The following is a 22,885-nucleotide window of genomic DNA, read 5'->3' as shown; positions in this document are numbered from 1 at the left end:
CAAAGACAGAGAAGCAAAAGCAACAGTTAGTTGTTAGTAAAATTAACAAACCTTTTACAAGATCATACTATAAAAAGAGAAGGACAGAAGTCAAAAGTAGACAGTCAGGGTTGTGACACTGCACAACTCTGGGAAGCACCACTCAAGTGTCTTCTTGTTACTTGCCGCCTCCTAAAACAGACACATGGGGCCCTGATGAGAGTGGTGCAGCTGGGAGAAGGGCTGGCAATGGCCCTGTAGCCAGCATTAGGTCAGAAGAGGGAGATAAATACACACAGATAAGCAGTCAAAAAGATAAGAGAACATTATTTCATGCCAGTAAGTTGAAATTTACACAAAATGTAAGCATTTTAAGAAAAAGATTTTAGAATTGTTTATTTTGAGTAAACAAACTCAATAAAAAGTAGACAATATGAACTGCCCTCTAACCACTGAAATTTTTGATTTAGGAGTTATGAATTGCTACCATGCCCCTGCTGTCCTTCCTGCTTCTGCCCCTGGTCATACAGATCAAGCCCAGACATATTTATACTGTTTCTGAGTTTCTAACAGATTTACAAGTTACAACAAAAATTGAAAAAGTACAATTCCAATTGTATACAATTTCTTGTACAGGATAGAAAAAAAGAAAAAATAGTCCCCAGCTCAATTTGTGAGGGTAGTTTATACAGCCTTCCAAGTCGCTCAAGACCTTAGAAGCAGGACATCCTAAATAAAATATTAACTTACAGGTCATAGCAGTGTATAAAAATGAATGATACATCAGGATCAAGGTGAGTAGTTTACATCAGAAATGCAAGTTTAGTTCAATATTAGAAAACCTATCAATATTAATTATCATTAATAGTTTAAAGGAAGAAAAGAATTTGAAAAATTCATTATCTCTTAATGATAAAACCTCTTAGTAATCTACTTGATCAGAGGCATTTCCAGAAACCTAAAGCAAATAACTGACTTACTGTCAAATTTTAAAATGTTCCTTTTAAAATCACAAAAGTAACAAGGATGCTTCTGCCAATTTCTATTCAACAGCCTGTTGCAGAGTGTAGGGCAATAAGGCAAGAAAAAGATAAAAGGAAATGAAAGCTATAAGGTTTAAAAAGAGAGAAACCAACTGTAATCAATCACAAATGATATGATTGTCAATCAAGAAAATACAAAAGAATGTACAAAGTTTATAAGAAGTGAAATTATTGAAGCAGCTAGATTAAAATCAGTATATTATAACTGAATTGCATTTCTGTAGTCCAGCAATAGATTGAACTGCAATTTGTAATATTAATGAAAAATAAAGTACCTAGAAAAATGAGTTTTGAAATGATGTATTTGACCTTTATGGAGAAAATTATAAAGTTTAATTGATAATACAACAAAATTTATATTGAAAAACAGGCCAAGAATATGTAGCAGGCCAAGCACTCTTTAAGGAAAAGAAAACGGGTTCGTAATCTACAGTTATCAAAACTGTAGTGATAAGAGCATTGTCATGTAGAAACAAGGATAGACAAATACAAATGAAAAGCCAGGGATAGATAATTGTATACATTTTGAGTGATGACAGACTTGGTGTTACAGGTCAGTGAAGGAAGGATGGGGTGTTCAATAGCGGTGCCATGACAATGGCGTATCCTCCTGGGGAGGAGGAAAAAATTGGATCTATTGAGCAAGCATGCTGTACCCAAAACTCAAGGGTTTAAGAACTTAACCATGAATTGTGAGACTTGTAAAAAGAAACAAGTATAAGAGAAACTGTTAGGAAAACTGTAAGAGAATTTTTTTAACATCTTGTAAGGAAAGATATCTCAGGACATGAACAACACAAACCATACGAGCAAAGGTATTTTAGATTATGTTAAGGTTAAGAACTTCTGTTTACCAAGACTTCATCCAGAAAGTGAAAAGATAAGTCCAAACCAGAAGATATTTTTAATGCATATAAAATGACAGAAGATGACTATCCAAAATGTGAAAAGAACTTCTAAACCTTAAGAAAGTGGTAAAAAGTTCAGTATAAAAAAAGGAACAAAGGATATGGATAGACATGTCAGTGAAAAGGAAACTGTTCAAGGTGTATACAAACCAATTGGGACTGATGAAGTGCTCAAAGGAAAAGGATTTAATACTCAATAAAGCTATCCATAAACAAGTTCAAAGAAGTGTGCTTTGTCTTTGAAGAGAAGTATTACCTTCTTTTTTATATAATTATGATTGTTCAGTACACCAATGGTTACTTTTTTTTCCACTGAAAAGTATATGTAAGGATTTACAGAAACCTGACTATCCTTTGCCTTCTAAAAAATATGGTCTGTTTTAAGTCACTTGTAGGCAGTGATTCTGGATTCTGTTCTTTTGAAAAGGTTTTTTCAACATTTACAGAGTAGACAGTTGGCTAACGTATTGTGAAAAGACTGGTTTTAATCCTCATATGGGTTGGTGGTCGTGGTGGTTTTATAAATGAGGGTAATACATGAGAATTGAATTTTCGGAAAACTGTATTCTGACCTCACTCTGACTTAACTAGGTAATAGTTATCTTTTAAAATTAGGTGAGCATTCTTAAGTCCCTTCCAGCTTTAAATTTTCAATGATAATATCATTTAGACATATTTAGCTTTTAGCTAAACTCTTCCATGTTTCAGATCTGCTTTCAAAGTCCCTATCAGAAATTGTTTGAAAGGATAGTTGTGTTATAAAGTAAAGAATTAAGTCAAAATGATAACCATAGCATCTTATTTTCTTTGTTATATTTGGCTTTTAAAATATGAAGAAGTCACACCATCAGAGAATCAACCAGCTAAAACAGCAACAGAAAAGGAAACATTTAGAACATTATCTGTACCCTTGAAATCAGAGGGAACAGAAGAAATGCATCAAGATTACTATCCAGGCATGTTAATTTATGTTTTCTTCTATGGAGATAAAAGAGTTTTCATAGTACTAAATCGAGAAAACAATTGAAATATATTGAAATACTGGAGTCTACTTTCAAAGTACAAAATTTGGTACTTGGCTAAATTCATTGGTCATAGCAGGTGGCATTACCTTCAAGTACAAAGTTTGACTTTTAAAGGGAACATAATCTAAATATTGATCAGAATAAAAATAACAGCCTTGGTATCACTCTGCCACCACCAAGAAATATCTGACATTTCCATGGCAGTTCACAGTTCACATCACTCTTTGATGCATCGCTGGGTCACTGTGCTCTGACCTCCCAGGGCCTTCTGGCTATGTTGTGACCTTTGTTGCTCTGGTCTACAAGTGTCCTGATTACTCCTGTACACACCTCCAGTTTTTAGTCTTCCTTCCTTTTCTCTATCCCAAATTCCACCATTCCCAAAATTTTTTTAAATTTTGTGGCCACTGCTTCCTTTTTTTATCCAGCTCTTTTATAACAGTTACTCTTTGAACTCCATTATTGTCTTCACCCTTCCTGGATCAGCCATTCTGTTACCCACATCTTCAACTCCATTTTCCATTTCGTTCCTCTGCACCTGGACTGCAAAATTTCAACTCTGATCAATGTAATTGTCAGTTTTCTCTGTTTATCCCTTGGAGTGCTAAGCATTTTTGCAGAAACCTTACACAATCATATGGATTGGCTCTTAACCCATTCATGGTCTCCACCATCACCGTGGTGCTCAGAGCTCTTGCTGTCATTTTATGTTTCCTTTTAGTTTCCCCTCCCACTACTCATATCTGATTAAACTGACACAATGTAACTGCAGTCCTCTCCTCATACTTTATAAAAAAATAAAACTTAAGAGTTGAGGTAATCAAATGGAGACATTTAACTTCTACTTCAGCTCCATCTACAGTACTTGTCTCAGGGAGTGCCTGTGTATCCTCTGCTTTAAGGGAGATCACACCACCTTAGTTCTCCAGCTGCTGTGCTGCCATGTCCTCAGGACCTTGGGGCATCAGTTATCTTCTCTCCTCTTCCTTTCTCGGGTTCTCTTCTGTCACACATAAACATACTACAGGCTTAAGGCTTACACATCTTAAACAAAACAACCCAGAAACATCTTTAGTCCTGTGTTCCCTTCTCACAGTTACCACTATACGATCAGGCTTCTTGAAAGTCACCTAGGCTTCCTACTTCCACTTCCTTCCTTCTAAGTCACTCCTCAGCTGGATTCTGTCTCCTTCATTCATTCTGCATCAGCCTCTTTCCAAGGTCACCAAATACCTCCACATGGCTATTTCCTTTTAAAAAGATTTAATTTATGAATAAAATAATCTTTCTTTTACTGTACTGTTCTGCAACATTTTATTCTTTGACCACCTGTTTCTTATCTCTTCCTTTGGCTTTTGAGGAAAACTACTCTTTGGCTTTCTTTCTGATTTTTTAGCTGCTCTTTTTCAGTCTCACTGATAGATTTTTATTCCTCTGCCTATCTTTTAAGTGTTTTAGGTTCTGCCAAAAATTAACATTCCCTCTCCTCTCTGGGCTAGGTCAGAGTTTATTTCTAATAATGTATTTCCTTGTATATTCCTGATTAAATATACATCCAAAACATTTGTGTGATACACAGTACAATTGCCTCCAGCCTCTGCCTGAAGATGGGTATGTTTGATTCCTGAAGGGAACTGTGCTCCAGAACTTCTGGCCTCCTTTGGGCAAGAATGTTTATATCTGACAGATTTAAAATGGAGGGAGTACCTGGGTGTAATGCAGGTGATTCACACCTTGAAGGTTAAACTGCGATTCAGGGAGGCGGAAGAAAAACTGAGGCAAAGTTGGAGCAGTGAACATGCCTTCATTTGGAGCAGTGAACATGCCTTCATTTAGGGATTGGAAGCAGCAGCAAAGCTTGCCATACAGCCTTCTTACATTCGGGGCTCCCAAACAAAGGCACAGTGCCAGCGAGCACGTGTTTACTGTCATGTGCAATGTAGCAAGCAAGATAACATAATACTGAATCATGTCTCTCCGGATAGCAAATCCTGTGTGAGGGAGTCTGACAGACACCATGTTGTTGTCCACTTTTTCCCACACTGGGCCTTATAGCTAAGTGTTTGCAGGCTTGACAAAGCTTCCTTTCTAGCAAAGTGAAAACTAGAAGGAATACCCTGAACCCTTTGTGATTTTACAGGACAGAAGAACAAGGCTGGTAGGAAAACAAGGGCCAGACAAAGCAGGGGCCTTTTGGCCAATGATAACGATTTTTTTTTGAGAGGGCATCTCTCATATTTATTGATCAAATGGTTGTTAACAACAATAAAATTCAGTATAGGGGGGTCAATGCTCAAAGTACAATCATTAATCCATCTCAAGCCTAACTCTCGTCAGTCTCCAATCTTCTGAAGCATAACGAACAAGTTCTTACATGGTGAACGAATTCTTACATACTGAATAAATTCTTACATGGTGAACAGTACAAGGGCATTCATCACAGAAACTTTCAGTTTTGATCACGCATTATGAACTATAAACAATCAGGTCAAATATGAATATTCATTTGATTTTTATACTTGATTTATATGTTGATCCCACATTTCTCCCTTTATTATTATTATTATTTTTATTTTTAATAAAATGCTGAAGTGGTAAGTAGATGCAAGATAAAGGTAGAAAACATACTTTAGTGTTGTAGGAGAGCAATTGTAGATGATCAGGTGTGTGCCTGTAGACTATGTGTTAATCCAAGCTAGACAAGGGCAATAAACCATCCACGGATGCAGAAGATTTCTCTCAAAGCAGGGGGGATGAGGTTCTGAGCCTCACATCTGTTGATCCCCAATTTCTCACCTGATGGCCCCCCTGCGACTGTGCCTGTCTTAGGTTGTTCCTCCCTTGAGGAATCTTACCCGTCTCTGACTAACCAGTCATCTTCTGGGGCCATACAGGGAAATGTAAAGTTGGTAAGTGAGAGAGAAGCCATATTGTTTGAAAAGGTAAGCTTTTTACTTCTTTGCAGATTTATGCCCTGTGGCTTCTATGCCCAGCACTTGTCTCGAGGTATCTTTACCACCTGGAGGAATTATGATGCTCGGTAAATTCGATATGAGGCACGAATTCTATTTAAGGGTTGTAATTAGGAAGGAAGAAGAAAAGCTATAGAGGTAGCATATGGAAGAAAACATGGGAGGATTGATTATTTCTTTGACATATCTTCTTGTAGAGTACCTTAAGTATGTATAGGTTTTAAACTACTAACTTGTGCACACATATTAACATAATAGGAATATGGTGACATAAACAAAGCAAATCTATAATTGCCAGCCATCTCCAGTGAAGCCAAGAAAACCATTTGTGAAAATTAGCCTATGATATGATGGATATTGTCCAACTGTACTTGAACAGTCTGAGAGAAATCAGACAAATTAAAGCAACCCATTTCTGGGATCTGTTCACATCCCATATGTTCTTTTAACTGTAGATAGTCTATAGTCGTAAGATTTTGGAGCGCAACAACTTGCACCCCTCCCAAATCCTGGTTGAGTTCCAACAGTACAGATCCGGTCAAATTTGTTGTCTCACTGTATGCACATGCCAGTCTAGACATCTCCCTCCTCATACCAATGGCAAGTCCAGGAAATGGTGGGGTGGACGCAGCCACAACCGCAGCATCTCCCGGATCCCTGTGGAGGCTTTTTGATTATCATCCCCTGGCATGAGTCCTCCAGAGAGTGCTGATGCCGGAAGCTCCTCCTCATTATCATATCTTACTTCATTTTCTGGGTACCCAAGCTAGGCCTTGATCTTCTGCATAGAAACAAACAGACCCTTTGCCCACACTTTGGCATGCCTTCTATACCACTGTGCAGAACTCATTGGAGGTCAGCACACAGTAACTGCTTTTTTTTTTTTTTATTAAGAGAAAGGAATATTATCAGAAAAGAGTACCTCCATAGCTGATCATCTGACACCCTTTAAGTGATCAACATTAAGGATATTTAAAGCATGCGTTGATCTTTGATTTACCAATAGTTTTATCCTATCAAGGAGTAATCCCCCTTTTCTTTCTTTCTCTCTTTCTTTTTTTTTTTTAATCTTTAATCTACACTTACATGAAGAGTACTATGTTTACTATGCTCTCCCCTATATCAGGTCCCCCCTAACAACAACATTAAGGTTACTGTCCATCAGCTTAGCAAAATGTTGTAGAATCCCTACTTGCCCTCTCTGTGTTGTGCAGCCCACCCTCCCCTTGCTCCCTGACCCCCATGCATGCTAATCTTAATACCCCCCTTCTTCTTCCCCCCCTTATCCCTCCCTGCCCACACAACCTCCCCAGTTCCTTTCCCTTTGGTATTTGTTAGTCCATTTTTGGGTTCTGTAATTCCGCTGATGTTTTGTTCCTTCAGCTTTTCCTTTGTTCTTATACTCCTCAGATGAGTGAAATCATTTGGTATTTCTCTTTCTCCGCTTGGCTTATTTCACTGAGGATAATACTCTCCAGCTCCATCCATGTTGCTGCAAATGGTTGGATTTTTCCACTTCTTATGGCTGAGTAGTATTCCATTGTGTATATGTACCACATCTTTATCCATTCATCTACCGATGGACATTTACGTTGCTTCCAATTCTTGGCTATTGTAAATAGTGCTGCGATAAACATAAGGGTGCATCTGTCTTTCTCAAACTTGATTGCTGCGTTCTTAGGGTAAATTCCTAGGAGTGGAATTTTGAGCATTTTGATGAACCTCCAAACTGCTTTCCACAATGGTTGAACTAATTTACATTCCCACCAGCAGTGTAGGAGGGTTCCCCTTTCTCCACAGCCTCACCAACATTTGTTGTTGTTTGTCTTTTGGATGGCAGCTATCCTTTCTGGTGTGAGGTGATACCTCATTGTAGTTTTCATTTGCATTTCTCTGATAATTAGCCATGTGGAGCATCTTTTCATGTGTCTGTTGGCCATCTGTATTTCTTTTTTAGAGAACTGTCTGTCCTCTGCCCATTTTTTAATTGGGTTATTTGTTTTTTGTTTGTTGAGGCGTGTGAGCTCTTTATATATTCTGGACGTCAAGCCTTTATCGGATCTGTCATTTTCAAATATATTCTCCCATACTGTAGGGTTCCTTTTTGTTCTATTGATGGTGTCTTTCGCTGTACAGAAGATTTTCAGCTTAATGTAGTCCCACTTGCTCATTTTTGCTGTTGTTTTCCTTGCCCGGGGAGATATGTTCAAGAAGAGGTCACTCATGTTTATGTCTAAGTTTTTGCCTATGTTTTTTTCCAAGAGTTTAATGGTTTCATGACTTACATTCAGGTCTTTGATCCATTTTGAGTTTACCTTTGTATATGGAGTTAGACAATGGTCCAGTTTCACTCTCCTACATGTAGCTGTCCAGTTTTGCCAACACCATCTGTTGAAGAGACTGTCATTTTGCCATTGTATGTCCATGGCTCCTTTATCAAATATTAATTGACCATATTTGTTTGGGTTAATTTCTGGGGTCTCTAATCTGTTCCACTGGTCTGTGGCTCTGTTCTTGTGCCAGTACCAAATTGTCTTGATTACTATGGCTTTGTAGTAGAGCCTGAAGTTGGGGAGTGAGATCCCCCCTACTTTATTCTTCTTTTTCAGGATTGCTTTGGCTATTCGGGGTCTTTGGTGTTACCATATGAATTTTTGAATTATTTGTTCCAATTCATTGAAGAATGTTGCTGGTAATTTGAGAGCGATTGCATCAAATCTGTATATTGCTTTGGGCAGAATGGCCGTTTTGATGATATTAATTCTTCCTAGCCATGAGCATGGGATGAGTTTCCATTTGTTAGTGTCCCCTTTAATTTCTCTTAAGAGTGACTTGTAGTTTTCAGAGTATAAGTCTTTCCCTTCTTTGCTTAGGTTTATTCCTAGGTATTTTATTCTTTTTGATGCAATTGTGAATGGAATTGTTTTCCTGATTTCTCTTTCTATTGATTCATTGTTAGTGTATAGGAAAGCTACAGATTTCTGTGTGTTAATTTTGTATCCTGCAACTTTGCTGTATTCCGATATCACTTCTAGTAGTTTTGGAGTGGAGTCTTTAGGGTTTTTTATGTACAATATCATGTCATCTGCAAATAGTGACAGTTTAACTTCTTCTTTACCAATCTGGATTCCTTGTATTTCTTTGTTTTGTCTGATTGCCATGGCTAGGACCTCCAGTACTATGTTAAATAACAGTGGGGAGAGTGGGCATCCCTGTCTGGTTCCCGATCTCAGAGTAAATGCTTTCAGCTTCTCGCTGTTCAGTATAATGCTGGCTGTGGGTTTATCATATATGGCCTTTATTATGTTGAGGTACTTGCCCTCTATTCCCATTTTGCTGAGAGTTTTTATCATGAATGGATGTTGAATTTTGTCAAATGCTTTTTCAGCATCTATGGAGATGATCATGTGGTTTTTGTCTTTCTTTTTGTTGATGTGGTGGATGATGTTGATGGATTTTCGAATGTTGTACCATCCTTGCATCCCTTGGATGAATCCCACTTGGTCATGGTGTATGATCCTTTTGATACATTGTTTGAATTCTGTTTGCTAATATTTTATTGAGTATTTTTGCATCTACATTCATCAGGGATATTGGTCTGTAATTTTCTTTTTTGGTGGGGTCTTTGCCTGGTTTTGGTATTAGGGTGATGTTGGCTTCATAGAATAAGTTTGGGAGTATTCCCTCTTCTTCTATTTTTTGGAACACTTTAAGGAGAATGGGTATTATGTCTTCTCTGTGTGTCTGATAAAATTCCGAGGTAAATCCATCCGGCCACGGGGTTTTGTTCTTGGGTAGTTTTTTGATTACTGTTTCAGTATCTTTGCTCGTAAGTGGTTTGTTTAACTATTGTGTTTCTTCCTTGGTCAGTCTTGGGAGGTTGTATTTTTCTAGGAAGTTGTCCATTTCTTCTAGGTTTTCCAGCTTTTTGGCATATAGGTTTTCATAGTAGTCTTTAATAATTCTTTGTATTTCTGTGAAATCTGTCGTGATTTTTCCATTCTCATTTCTGATTATGTTGATTTGTGTTTATTCTCTTTTTCTCTTAATAAGTTGGGCTAGAGGCTTATCTATTTTGTTTATTCTCTCAAAGAACCAGCTCTTGGTTTCGCTGATTTTTGCTATTGTTTTTTTCTTCTCAATTTTGTTTATTTCTTCTCTGATCTTTATTATGTCCCTCCTTCTGCTGACTTTAGGCCTCATTGTTCTTCTTTTTCCAGTTTCCATAATTGTGATGTTAGACTATTCATTTGGGATTGTTCTTCCTTCTTCAAGTGTGCCTGGATTGCTATATACTTTCCTCTTAAGACTGCTTTCGCTGTGTCCCACAGAAGTTGGGGCTTAGTGTTGTTGTTGTCATTTGTTTCTATATATTCCTTGATCTCTATTTTGATTTGTTCATTGATCCATTGATTATTTAGTAGCATGTTGTCAAGCCTCCGTGTATTTGTGAGCCTTTTTGTTTTCTTTGTAGAATTTATTTCTAGTTTTATACCTTTGTGGTCTGAAAAATTGGTTGGTAGAATTTCAATATTTTGGAATTTACTGAGGCTCTTTTTGTGAGCTAGTATGTGGTCTATTCTGGAGAATGTTCCATGTGCACTTGAGAAGAATGTATATCCTGTTGCTTTTGGATGTAGAGTTCTATAGATGTCTATTAGGTCCATCTGTTCTAGTGTGTTGTTCAGTGCCTGTGTGTCCTTACTTATTTTCTGCCTGGTGGATCTATCCTTTGGGGTGAGTGGTGTGTTGAAGTCTCCTAGAATGAATGCATTGCAGTCTACTTCCCTCTTTAGTTCTGTTAGTATTTGCTTCACATATGCTGGTGCTCCTATATTGGGTGCATATATATTTAGAATCGTTATATCCTCTTGTTGGACTGAGCCCTTTATCATTATGTAGTATCCTTCTTTATCTCTTGTTACTTTATTTGTTTTGAAGTCTATTTTGTCTGATATTAGTACTGCAACCCCTGCTTTCTTCTCACTGCTGTTAGCCTGAAATATGTTTTTCCATCCCTTGGCTTTTAGTCTATGCTTGTCTTTGGGTTTAAGGTGAGTTTCTTGTAGGCAGCGTATAGATGGGTCTTGCTTTTTTTTCCAATCTATTACTCTGTGTCTTTTGATTGGTGCATTAAGTCCATTTAAATTTAGGGTGACTATTGAGAGATATGTACTTATTGCCATTGCAGGCTTTAGATTTGTGGTTACCAAAGGTTCAAGGTTAGCTTGTTTACTACCTTACTACCTAACTTAGCTCGCTTATTGAGCTGTTACATACACTGTCTGGAGATTCTTTTCTTCTCTCCCTTCTTATTCCTCCTCCTCCATTCTTCATATGTTGTGTGTTTTGTTCTGTGCTCTTTTTAGGAGTGCTCCCATCTAGAGCAGTCCCTGTAGGATGCCCTGTAGAGGTGGTTTGTGGTAAGCAAAATACCTCAGCTTTTGCTTGTCTGGGAATTGTTTAATCCCGCCATCATATTTAAATGATAGTCGTGCTGGATATAGTATCCTTGCTTCAAGGCCCTTCTGTTTCATTGCATTAAGTATATCATGCCAATCTCTTCTGGCCTGTAGGGTTTCTGTCGAGAAGTCTGATGTTAGCCTGATGGGTTTTCCTTTATAGGTGACCTTTTTCTCTCTAGCTGCCTTTAAAACTCTTTCCTTGTCCTTGATCCTTGCCATTGTAATTACTATGTGTCTTGGTGATGTCCTCCTTGGATCCTTTCTGTTGGGAGTTCTGTGTAATTCCATGGTCTGTTCGATTATTTCCTCCCCCAGTTTGGGGAAGTTTTCAGCAATTATTTCTTCAAAGAGACTTTCTATCCCTTTTCCTCTTTCTTTTTCTTCTGCTACCCCTATAATACGAATATTATTCCTTTTGGTTTGGTCACATAGTTCTCTTAGTGTTGTTTCATTCCTGGAGATCCTTTTATCTCTCTCTATGTCAGCTTCTATACATTCCTGTTCTCTGGCTTCTATTCCTTCAATGGCCTCTTGCATCTTATCCATTCTGCTTATAAATCCTTCCAGGGATTGTTTAACTTCTGTGATCTCCTTCCTGACATCTGTGATCTCCCTCCGGACTTCATCCCATTGCTCTTGCATTTTTCTCTGCATCTCATCCCATTGCTCTTGCATTTTTCTCTGCATCTCTGTCAGCATGTTCATGATTTTTATTTTGAATTCTTTTTCAGGAGGACTGGTTAGGTCTTTCTCCTTCTCAGGTGTTGTCTCTGTAATCTTTGTCTGCCTGTAGATTTGCCTTTTCATGGTGATAGAGATAGTTTGCAGACCTGGTATGAGTGACCGCTGGAAGAGCTTCCCTTCTTGTTGGTTTGTGGCCTTCCTCTCCTGGGAGAATAGCGACTTCTAGTGGCTTATGCTTGTCAGCTGTGCACAGACAGGGCTTCTGCTACCTGCCCATTTGCTATGGAGTTTATCTCCGCTGTTGCTGTGGCTGTGGCCTGGCTGGGGCTGCTCCTCCAAAGTGGTAGAGTCCCGTTGGAGGGGGAGCGGCCGGGAGGCTATTTTTCTCCGTAAGGGGCCTCTGTGCTCCCTGTTGCCCAGGGGGTTAGAGTGCCCAGAGATCCCCAGATTCTCTGCCTCTGGTCTAAGTGTTCTGTCCTGCCCCTTTAAGACTTCCAAGAAGCACTCTCCAAACCAAAACAACAACAGCAACAATGAGAGAGGGAACAGAAAAGAAAAAAAAAAAAAAAAGGAAAAAACACTTGATTTTTTTTTTTTTTTTTTGTCCTCAGGCGCCAGTCCCAGGCACCCGTTCACTGGTCCTGCTGCCCTGGCTCCCTAGCACCAGGATCCCTGTCCCTTCAAGGCTTCCAAAAAGCACCTGCCCACCGGTCCCGCAGGGAAAAACACGGGATAGTCTTTGTCCTCAGGCGCCGGTCTCAGGCACCCGCTCAGCAGTCCCACCGCCCTGTGTCCGTAGCACCAGGGTCCCTGTCCCTTAAAGGCTTCCAAAAAGCACTCGCCAAAAAGAAAAAAAAAGGGGGGGGGGAAGCGCGCGATTTCCTCCGTCCTCAAGCGCCGGTCTCAGGCACCCGCCCACCGGTCCTGCCGCCCTGCCTCCCTAGCAATGGAGTCCCTGTCCCTTTAAGGCTTCCAAAAAGCACTCGCCAAAAAAAAAAAAAAAACCACTCCGGTTTCTTTCCACCCGACCAGAGCCGGGGGGAGGGGCGCTCGGGTCCCGCCGGGCTGGGGCTTGTATCTTACCCCCTTTGCAAGGTGCTGGGTTCTTGCATGTGTGGATGAGGTCTGGATGTTGTCCTGTGTCCTCTGGTCTCTATTTTAGGAAGAGTTTTGTTTGTTATATTTTCATAGCTCTATGTGTTTTTGGGAGGAGATTTCCACTGCTCTACTCACACCGCCATCTTGGCTCCACCTCTAATGATAAGGATTTTTGGCATTATACTATGATGATAAGAGCCTGTGGAAAGGTTTTAAGCAAGGAGTTGATGTGATGAGATTTCTGTTTTGAAAAGATCTCTCTGATCTTTTCAAATTGAAAACCTGATCTCTTCAGATTGAAAAAATAGGTTGGAAGGGAACACATATTGGCTTCAGATATTCTGAAGGAAGTTATCAGTTATGGTGATAGATTGGTGAGAACAAGGGAGGTATCAAAGATGATACCTATGTTTCTAGTTTGTTTACTATAATTAATAGTTGTGCCGTTCAGTGAGATAGGAAAGCCTAAAAAAGGGTCAGGGTATGTGGAGTCTGGGGGAGACATCAAGAGTTCAATTTTGGACATGTTGGATTTGGAGTACCTTTTGTGCATTCCATTGGAGATGTTAAGGAAGCAGCTGAATGTACATGTCTGGAGCTCAGGGAAGCTAGGGCTGAGATGATGTACTTGCAGTTAATCCTATGGGTAGAAACTTAAAGCCTTGGCTATGGGTGAGACTGCTTAAAGGGAGAGTACATAAAATGGAGCTAAAACAGGGCCAAGGAACTACAGCAATTACAAGGCAGATAAAGGAGGCTAAGTAGGATGATGAGGGAGAGAATGAGTGTGCTGGTGTCATAGAAGCCAAAGGAAATGATTATATCAGAAAGGAAGGGGTGGATTCTGGTTCAAGACAGCAAGCAACATAGGAGGACCCTGAACTCCCCTTGTCCCACAGACACATCCAATCTGCAGCTACATATGGAACAATTTACTCTGGAAAAAACTCAGAAACTAGCTGAGTGACTTGTGTGCATTGGGTGAATGAGAAAAAACCCACATTAAAACGAGTAGGAGATTCTGAAACAATCTTGCTGTAAGCTCTCCTTTGGTGCAGTGATCCAGTCAGGAGGGAACTCACAACCCTGAGCTGCTTCGTGAGGAGTGAAGAGTTTGAACCCCACACCTGGACCCCAGTTTTTAAGGCCTACTCCTGAGAGATGAGCACCCAAAACATCTAGCTTTGAAAGCCAGTGGGGCTTGCATCCATGAGAGGACTGAAAATGTTCAATTTACTGACTTAAAGGGTACAGACACTTGAGTGGTGTTGAAGTGGAGTTCTGAGGCATCACTGGAATGGATTAGGAAGAAGATAATAGATGAATAAACAGAATAGTGACTATAGGCAATTCTTGAGAAGTTTGTAAAGAAAAGCAAGAAACATTGCTAACTAGAGAGAGATGTGGTCTAGGAATGGGTTTTATTTCAGGTAGGAGCTGCTTGGATCTGCAAAAGGAAAAGGGAGTAATAGTGTAGGCATGAGGGGATGGGGTCTAAAGAGGTGGAATGGATTGGTTTGAGATGAGAAGAGAAACAGATACCTCCAGGAGGGCAGGAGGAAAGGACGAGTGCAGGTGTGGATTGTTTGGCTTATTTGGCAATGGCAAGTTGAAGGAATTCCTGTCTATTGCCTTTTATGTTCCCTGGGAAGTAGGCACTGAGGTCAGTTGAGGTAGAGATTGGGAGGGAGAGGTAAGGGTTTGGAGACCTGAGGAGTATAGAAAAAAAATCTGAAATAGCTATTGAGAAGCCAGAAGAGCAAGTTAACCAGACAAACAGTATGATTCAGGTTGTGTTCAGGGTGCATTCTGGTTAATTAAAGTGAATTTTAGGGGTTACCAATTCACCCATTTGTGGGCCTTTCTCTAGCACTTGGCTGTGCAGATGTAGGTACAGAGAGCACTTACCAAGCTGAGCTCATCCTGAGCTGGTGTGTTTCCTTGTAGGTGAGACCAAAAAGAGTTTAGGATATTAGGAAGAGTATTGAAAGACAGCTGGACAGAGAGAAAGATTTAAAAAAATAGAGGGATTTTTAAATGGTGTAAAATAATGGTCACATTGGGAATATGAAGCGAGCTGGAAAGAGAGAGGTCAGTGATGACAAGCCCTACGATATAATCTTGGGAGTGGCCAGTTGCAGTAGACTAGAGATGAGAGGATGTCTAGAAAGTGGCAGAGGCATGGTATCAGACAGGTCTTAATTCTTAACACTAAAAAGTCTTCTGGAATGATGGCACATTTAATACGGTGAAAGTAGGCCCTCCCTGGAGCCAGGGTTCCAGACTAACTGAATCATCACGTAATTGGTGGATGTCAATGGAGAGTGAAGAATATGAGGTAATGAAAAGACATGAGCTTCAGATTTTTTTAAGAAGGGCAAATTGTAATGATTTGGAAGTGGTAAATGGGGAGCAAGCAGGGAGCAAGCCCACTTACCAAAGCTGAGGTCTCTGGGGGTGTTGGAGAATACACAACCACTACTTTAAAGAGTTGCATGTTAGTGCTTTCACTAAGAAATGTTCAATTGAGACAAAAAATTTGGGGGGAACTCTTGGAATAGATGTTAAAAGAAGATTTTCACAATTATCTCACATGAGCTTTCCACTGAAGCCCACGTCTTCTCATTGTCATCTCTTAAGCGCACCTTCTGTTTTCTTCCTTCTTCCGTCCCCAGCCCTGTTCCCACCCCACAGTGTCCCCTTACCATCATTCAGATGTATATAGAATGGGACTGTGTTGGGAGCAAACCTGTGGGCCTTTAGGCAGACTCGGTCACAAAAGCCTTAAGACAACAGCAACGTTTGAGTAAAGTCTTTCCTGTAAACTCAGCAACAATGAATCCATCCACGCGTTAGAAACAAGTTTTCCCCTATTACCAAGAAACGCATTTAGTGAACTCCTAGGTTAGAGCTAGTGGTTAGGCTACCTCGCAACATGTGCTTTTTCTGTCCTTTGTTAATCAAGAAACACCCTCTGCCCCAGGGGAAAGCCCCTCCCTTAAAACCTCCCTCCCAAGGGCCCCCACCCCCAAAATGGCCAACTCCCCGCTTCTCTTCCGGGTCCTCTGTTCCCGCTGGCGTCAACCAAGACCCAATCACCCCTCTACACCTCCCCGCTGGTGCCACCTAAGGTCCAATTATCTCCTGACCCACCATTTACTTGCTAACCTGTATAAATTGAGCCTGCAAACAATAAACTGTGCCAGCTTGATCAGACATCCTGTCTTGCTGGTCGTTCTTTGTGTCCCTTGCCCCTCTTTTTTTTTTTTTTCAATTCTCTCCTCCAGGTCGTCGACCCCTGTTGATAGTCCTGCAGGTCAGGACAGGACTGATGTATAGCCTCCTTGGATTACATATATGGGAAACTTTCTGTGATGTTGAGTATCTTTACATGTGTCTTGCCTCTGAATTAGGACTGTCGACTGAAACAGAAGTTGTTGACTACTCCATTTGTACTCAGTTTAGTTTATAATTGTTGTGTCTTATCAGCTACTTGACTGTTGCTCAGTGCCATCCACTACATAAATATTTGTTAAATCAATGAGGAGAAAAAGTAAAATTTATTTGCTTTAAAAAAAACCCTATTTTTCAATAATTTCCCTATTCTTCATGTTGAAAATCTACCAGTCTGTTGAGTTACAGAATGAATATGAGAAATAGGCCCTATGTTACTTTCCTGTATTTATTTTTTTTTAATTCCCCTCACTTGTTTCACTGATCCCCACCTTGACAAACATTATGTTTACTAGACTCCCCCCATCACCAAGTTCCCCCCACATACCCCATTACAGTCACTGTCCATCAGCATAGTAAGATGCTGTAGAATCACTACGTGTCTTCTCTATGTTGTACATCCCTCCCTATGCCCACCCACCCACATTATACATGCTGATCATAATGCTCCCTTTCTTTCCCCCCCACCTCATCCCTCCCTTCCCACCAATCTCCCGGATCCCTTTCCCTTTGGTAACTGTTAGTCCATTTTTCAGTTCTCTGAGTCGACTGTTGTTTTGCTCCTTCAGTTTCTCTTTGTTCTTATACTCCACAAATGAGTGAAATCATTTGATACTTGTCTTTCTCTGCCTGGCTTATTTCACGGAGCATAATAACCTCTAGCTTCATCCATGTTGTAAATGGTAGGATTTGTTTTCTTGTTACAGCTGAATAACATTCCATTGTGCATATGTACCTCATCTTCTTTTTCCATTCATCTACTGATGGACACTTAGGTTGCTACCATATTTTGGCTATTGTGAATAGTGCTGTGATAAACATAGGGGTGCATATGTCTTTTTCAAACTGGGCTGCTGCATTCTTAGGGTAAATTCCTAGGAGTAGAATTCCTGGGTCAAATGGTATTTCTATGTTTAGTTTTTTGAGGAATCTCCATACTGCTTTCCACAATGGTTGAACTAATTTATATTCCCACCAACAGTGTAGGAGGGTTCCCCTTTCTCCTCATCCTCACCAACATTTGCTGTTGTTTGTCTTTTGGATGTGGTGATCCTAACTGGTGTGACATGAATATCTCATTGTGGTTTTAATTTGCATTTCTCTGATGACTAATGAGGTGGAGCTTTTTTTCATGTGTCTGTTGGCCATCTGAATTTCTTCTTTGGAGATTTGTCTGTTCAGATTCTCTGACCATTTTTTTGATTGGATTATTTGCTTTTTGTTTGTTGGGGTGTGTGAGCTCTTTATGTATTTTAGATGTCAACCCTTTATCGGATCTGTCATTTATTCTCCTATACTGTAGGATGCCTTTTTGTTCTATTGGTGGTATCCTTTGCTGTACAGAAGATTTTCTGTTTGATGTAGTCCTACTTGCTCATTTTTGCTTTTGTTTCCCTTGCCCGGGGAGATATCTTCATGAAGAAGTTGCTCATGTTTATGTCCAAGAGCTTTTTGCCTATGTTTTTTCTAAGAGTTTTATGGTTTCATGACTTACATTCAGGTCTCTGATCCATTTCAAATTTACTTTTGTGTATGGGGTTAGACAATGATCCAGTTTCATTCTCTTAGATGTAGCTGTCCAGTTTTGCCAATACCAGCTGTTAAAGAGGCCATTTCCCCACTGTATGTCCATGGCTCCTTTATTATATATTACTTGACCATATATGTTTGGGTTAATGTCTGGAGTCTCTATTCTGTTCCACTGGTCTGTGTGTCTGTTCTTGTGCCAGTACCAAATTGTCTTGATTACTATGGCTTTGTAGTAGAGCTTGAAGTTGGGTAGAGAGATCTCCCCTGCTTTATTGTTCCTTCTCAGGATTCCTTTGGCTATTTGAGGTCTTTTGTGGTTTCTTATGAATTTTAAAACTATTTGTTCCAGTTCATTGGAGAATGCTGTTGGTATTTTGATAGGCATTGCATTGAATCTCTAGATTGCTTTAGGCAGGATGGCCATTTTGACAATATTAATTCTTCTGAGCCAAGAGCATGGGATGAGTTTCCATTTGTTAGTGTCCTCTTTAATTTCTCTTAAGAGTGTCTTGTAGTTTTCAGGGTATAGGTCCTTCACTTCCTTGGTTAGGTTTATTCCTAGGTATTTTATTCTTTTTGATGCAATTGTGAATGGAATTGTTTTCCTGATTTCTCTTTCTATTAGTTCATTGTTAGTGTATAGGAAAGCTACAGATTTCTGTGTATTAATTTTGTATCCTGCAACTTTGCTGAATTCAGATATTAGTTCTAGCAGTTTTAGAGTAGAGTTTTTAGGTTTTTTTTATGTACAGTATCATGTCATCTGCAAATAGTGACAGTTCAACTTCTTCTTTACCAATCTGGATGCTTTGTATTTCTTTGTTTTGTCTGATTGCCATGTCCAGAACCTCCAGTACAATATTGAATAACAGTGGGGAGAGTGGGCATCCCTGTCTTGTTCCTGATCTTAGAGGAAAAGCTTTGAGCTTCTCGCTCTTAGGTATGATGTTGGCTGTGGGTGTGTCATATATTGCCTTTATTATGTTGAGGTACTTGCCCTGTATACCCATTTTGAGAGTTTTTATCATGAATGGATGTTGAATTTTGTTGAATGTTTTTCAGTGTCTATGGAGATGATCATGTGGTTTTTGTCCTTCTTTTTGTTGATGTGGTGGATGATGTTGATGGATTTTTGAATGTTGTACCTTCCTTGCATCCCTGCAATGAATCCCACTTGATCATGGTGTATGATCTTCTTGATGTATTTCTGAATTCGGTTTGCTAATATTTTGTTGAGTATTTTTGCATCCACGTTCATCAGGGATATTGGTCTGTAGTTTTCTTTTTTTTGTGGGGTCTTTGCCTGGTTTTGGTATTAGGGTGATGTTGGCTTCATAGAATGAGTTTGGGGGTATTCCCTCCTCTTCTATTTTTTGGAAAACTTTAAGGAGAATGGGTATTATGTCTTCTCTATATGTCTGATAAAATTCACCAGTGAATCCATCTGTCCCAGGCCTTTTGTTCTTGGGTGTTTTTTGATTACCAATTCAATTTCTTTCCTAGTAAATGCTCAGTTTAGATTTTCTCTTTCTTCCTTGGTCAGTCTTGGAAGGTTGTATTTTTCTAGGAAGTTGTCCATTTCTTCTGGGTTTTCCAGCTTGTTAGCATATAGATTTTCATAGTATTCTCTAATAATCTTTTGCATTTCTGGGGGTCTGTCATGATTTTCTCCTTTCTCATTTCTGGTTCTGTTGATGTGTGTAGATTCTCATTTTCTCTTAGTAAGTCTGGTTAGGGGCTTATCTATTATGTTTATTTTCTCAAAGAACCAGCTCTTGGGTTCATTGATTTTTTTCTATTGTTTTATTCTTCTCAACTTTATTTATTTCCTCTCTGATCTTTATTATGTCCCTCCTTCTGCTGACTTTGGGCCCCATTTGTTCTTCTTTTTCTGGTTTCAATAATTATGACTTTAGACTATTCATTTGGGATTGATCTTCCTTCTTTAAATATGCCTGGATTGCTATATACTTTCCTCTTAGAACTGCCTTCACTGCATCCCACAGAAGTTGGGGCTTTGTGTTGTTGTTGTCATTTGTCTCCATATATTGCTTGATCTCTGTTTTAATTTGGTCATTGACCCATTGATTATTTAGGAGCATGTTGCTAAACCTCCATGTGTTTGTGAGCCTTTTTGTTTTGTTTGTACAATTTATTTCTAGTTTTTTGCTTTTGTGGTCTGAGAAGTTGCTTGGTGGAATTTCAGTCTTTCTGAATTTACTGAGGCTCTTTTTGTGGCCTAGTATGTGATCTATTCTGGAGAATGTTCCATGTGCACTTGAGAAGAATATGTATCCTGCTGATTTTGGATGTTGAGTTCTGTAGATGTCTGTCAAGTCCATCTGTTCTAGTGTGTCGTTCAGTGCCTTTGTGTCCTTACTTATTTACTGTTCAGTGGATCTGTCCTTTGGAGTGAGTAGTGTGTTGAAGTCTCCTAGAATGAATGCATTGCATTCTATTTCCTCCTTTAATTCTGTTAGTATTTGTTTCACATACGTTGGTGCCTCTGTATTGGGTACATACATATTTATAATGGTTATATCCTCTTGGTGGACTGAGCCCTTTATCATTATATAATGTTCTTCTTTATCTCTTGTTACTTACTTTGTTTTAAAGTCTAGTTTGTCTAAGTACTGCAACACCTGATTTTTTCTCCCTATTGTTTGCATGAAATATCTTTCTCCATAACTTCACTTTTAGTCTGTGCATGTCTTTGGGTTTGAGGTGTATCTCTTGTAAGCAGCATATAGTTGGGTCTTGCTTTTTTATCCATTCTATTACTCTGTGTCTTTTGATTGGTGCATTCAGTCCATTTACATTTAGGGTGATTATTGAAAGATATATACTTATTGCCATTTCAGGCTTTAGATTCATAGTTACCATAGGTTCAAGGGTAGCTTCTTTACTATGTAACCGCCTAACTTAACTCTCTTACTAAGCTATTATAAACACTGTCTGATGATTCTTTATTTCTATCCCTTCTTATTCCTCATCCTCCATTCTTTATATGTTAGGGGTTTTATTCTGTACTCTTTTGTGTTTCCTTTGACTGCTTTTGTGAGTAGTTGATTTTATTTTTTGTCTTTAGTTAATATTTGGTTGGTCTGCTTTGTTTGTTGTGATTTTATTTTCTCTGTTGACATCTATTTAGCCTTAGGAGTCATTCCATCTAGCACAGTTCATCCTGTATAGGTGGTTTGTGGGAGGCAAATTCCCTCAACTTTTGCTTGCCTGGGAATTGTTTAATCCCGCCTTCATATTTGAATGATAATCATGCTGGATACAGTATTCATGGTTCAAGGCCCTTCTGTTTCATTGCATTAAATATATTATGCCATTTTCTTCTGGCCTGTAAGGGTTCTGTTGGGAAGTCTGATGATAGCCTGATGGGTTTTCCTTTGTAGGTCACCTTTTTTCTCTCTCTGGCTGCCTTTAATACTCTGTCCTTGTCCTTGACCTCTGCCATTTTAATTATTGTATGTCTTGGTGTTGTCCTCCTTGGGTTCCTTGTGTTTGGAGTTCTGTGGGCTTCCATGGTCTGAGAGGCCATTTCCTCCCCCAGTTTGGGGAAGTTTTCAGCAATTATTTCTTCAAAGACTCTTTCTATCCCTTTTTCTCTCTCTTCTTCTTCTGGTTCTCCTATAATGCAAATATTGTTCCTTTTGGATTGGTCACACAGTTCTCTTAATATTCTTTCATTCCTAGAGATCCTTTTATCTCTCTCTGCTTCAGCTTCTCTGTGTTCCTGTTCTCTGATTTCTATCCCATTAACAGCCTCTTGCACCTCATCCAGTCTGTTCTTAATTCCTTCCAGAGGTTGTTTTATTTCTGTATTCTCAGTCCCAACTTGATCCTTTAGATCTTGCATATTTCTCTGCAGTCCATCAGCATGGTTAAGACCTTTATTTTGAATTCTTTTTCTGGAATATTGGTTAAATCTATCTCCCCAGGCCCTCTCTTGGGGGTTGTCTGGGTAATTCTGGACTGGACCAAATTCTTCTGCCTTTTGGTGGTAGAGGTATCTGTAGGCAGGCCGCTCATTTGTCAGCTGGGAGAACAAAGTCCTTTCCTGCTTGTTGGTCACCTTACCCTTCTCCTTTGCCTGTGTTGGTTACCCGCACTCCTGGGGCAGCCTTGGGATTAATCCCCTAAGCTTCCATGGGCAGGGTAGCTGTCAGGGTAGTCCAGAGCCCTGTGAGGAGTGGCAGGCACACCTGGTGTGCTCTCCTGCTAGAGCCGTGCCCCTATGCACCTTGCCCTGGTTTCCTCTGCCTGCATCAGGCAGCAGCGCATCTGTGGCGGCTTCTGGGTCTGGCCCAGGTGGCTGCGCATTGGGAGGAGATTCTGGGTGGTTGCTGTGGACGCGGCTGCTCCCCGGCTGCTTGGCGGCTGTGTCAGGGCCGCACTGGCTGGGGGAATGACTAGCAGGCTGCCTATCACTGTGAGGGGGATTCAGGGGTGCGTTGCCACCCAGGGAGCTGGGTTGCCCAAAGTTCCTCAATTCCCAGCCTGCTGGGCTGAGTGTGCTGGGCTGCTTCTGTCCAGCTGTGATGCCCCTGTCCCTTTAAAACTTTCAAAAAGCACTCGCTTTTCTTTTGTCCCAGGGGAGATGGCTGCAGGGACCCGCTTGCAGATTTTACTTTTCTATTTCTCTAATACCCAGCACACCATCCTTTGCCCATTTTTAATTGGATTATTTCTTCTATTGTTGTTGAATTCCTTATGTAT

The 22,885-nt window shown here is 39.9% G+C and overlaps 1 protein-coding gene across 1 annotated transcript in view; it reads left to right on the top strand.

Moving 5' to 3' along the window:
* The window catches only part of DNAH14 (dynein axonemal heavy chain 14), a 44,881-nt gene that overhangs the window by 2,302 nt on the left and 19,694 nt on the right, over nucleotides 1-22,885 (top strand). Inside the window, 1 exon segment of the mRNA XM_073217724.1 lies at nucleotides 2,756-2,860. Coding sequence (XP_073073825.1) covers nucleotides 2,756-2,860 — 105 coding nt within the window.

Source organism: Manis javanica, chromosome 11 (assembly GCF_040802235.1).
Source record: "Manis javanica isolate MJ-LG chromosome 11, MJ_LKY, whole genome shotgun sequence".
Taxonomy (NCBI): domain Eukaryota; kingdom Metazoa; phylum Chordata; class Mammalia; order Pholidota; family Manidae; genus Manis; species Manis javanica.
Note: the sequence above shows the minus strand (reverse complement) of the source record. Positions and strands in the feature narration are given on the sequence as shown.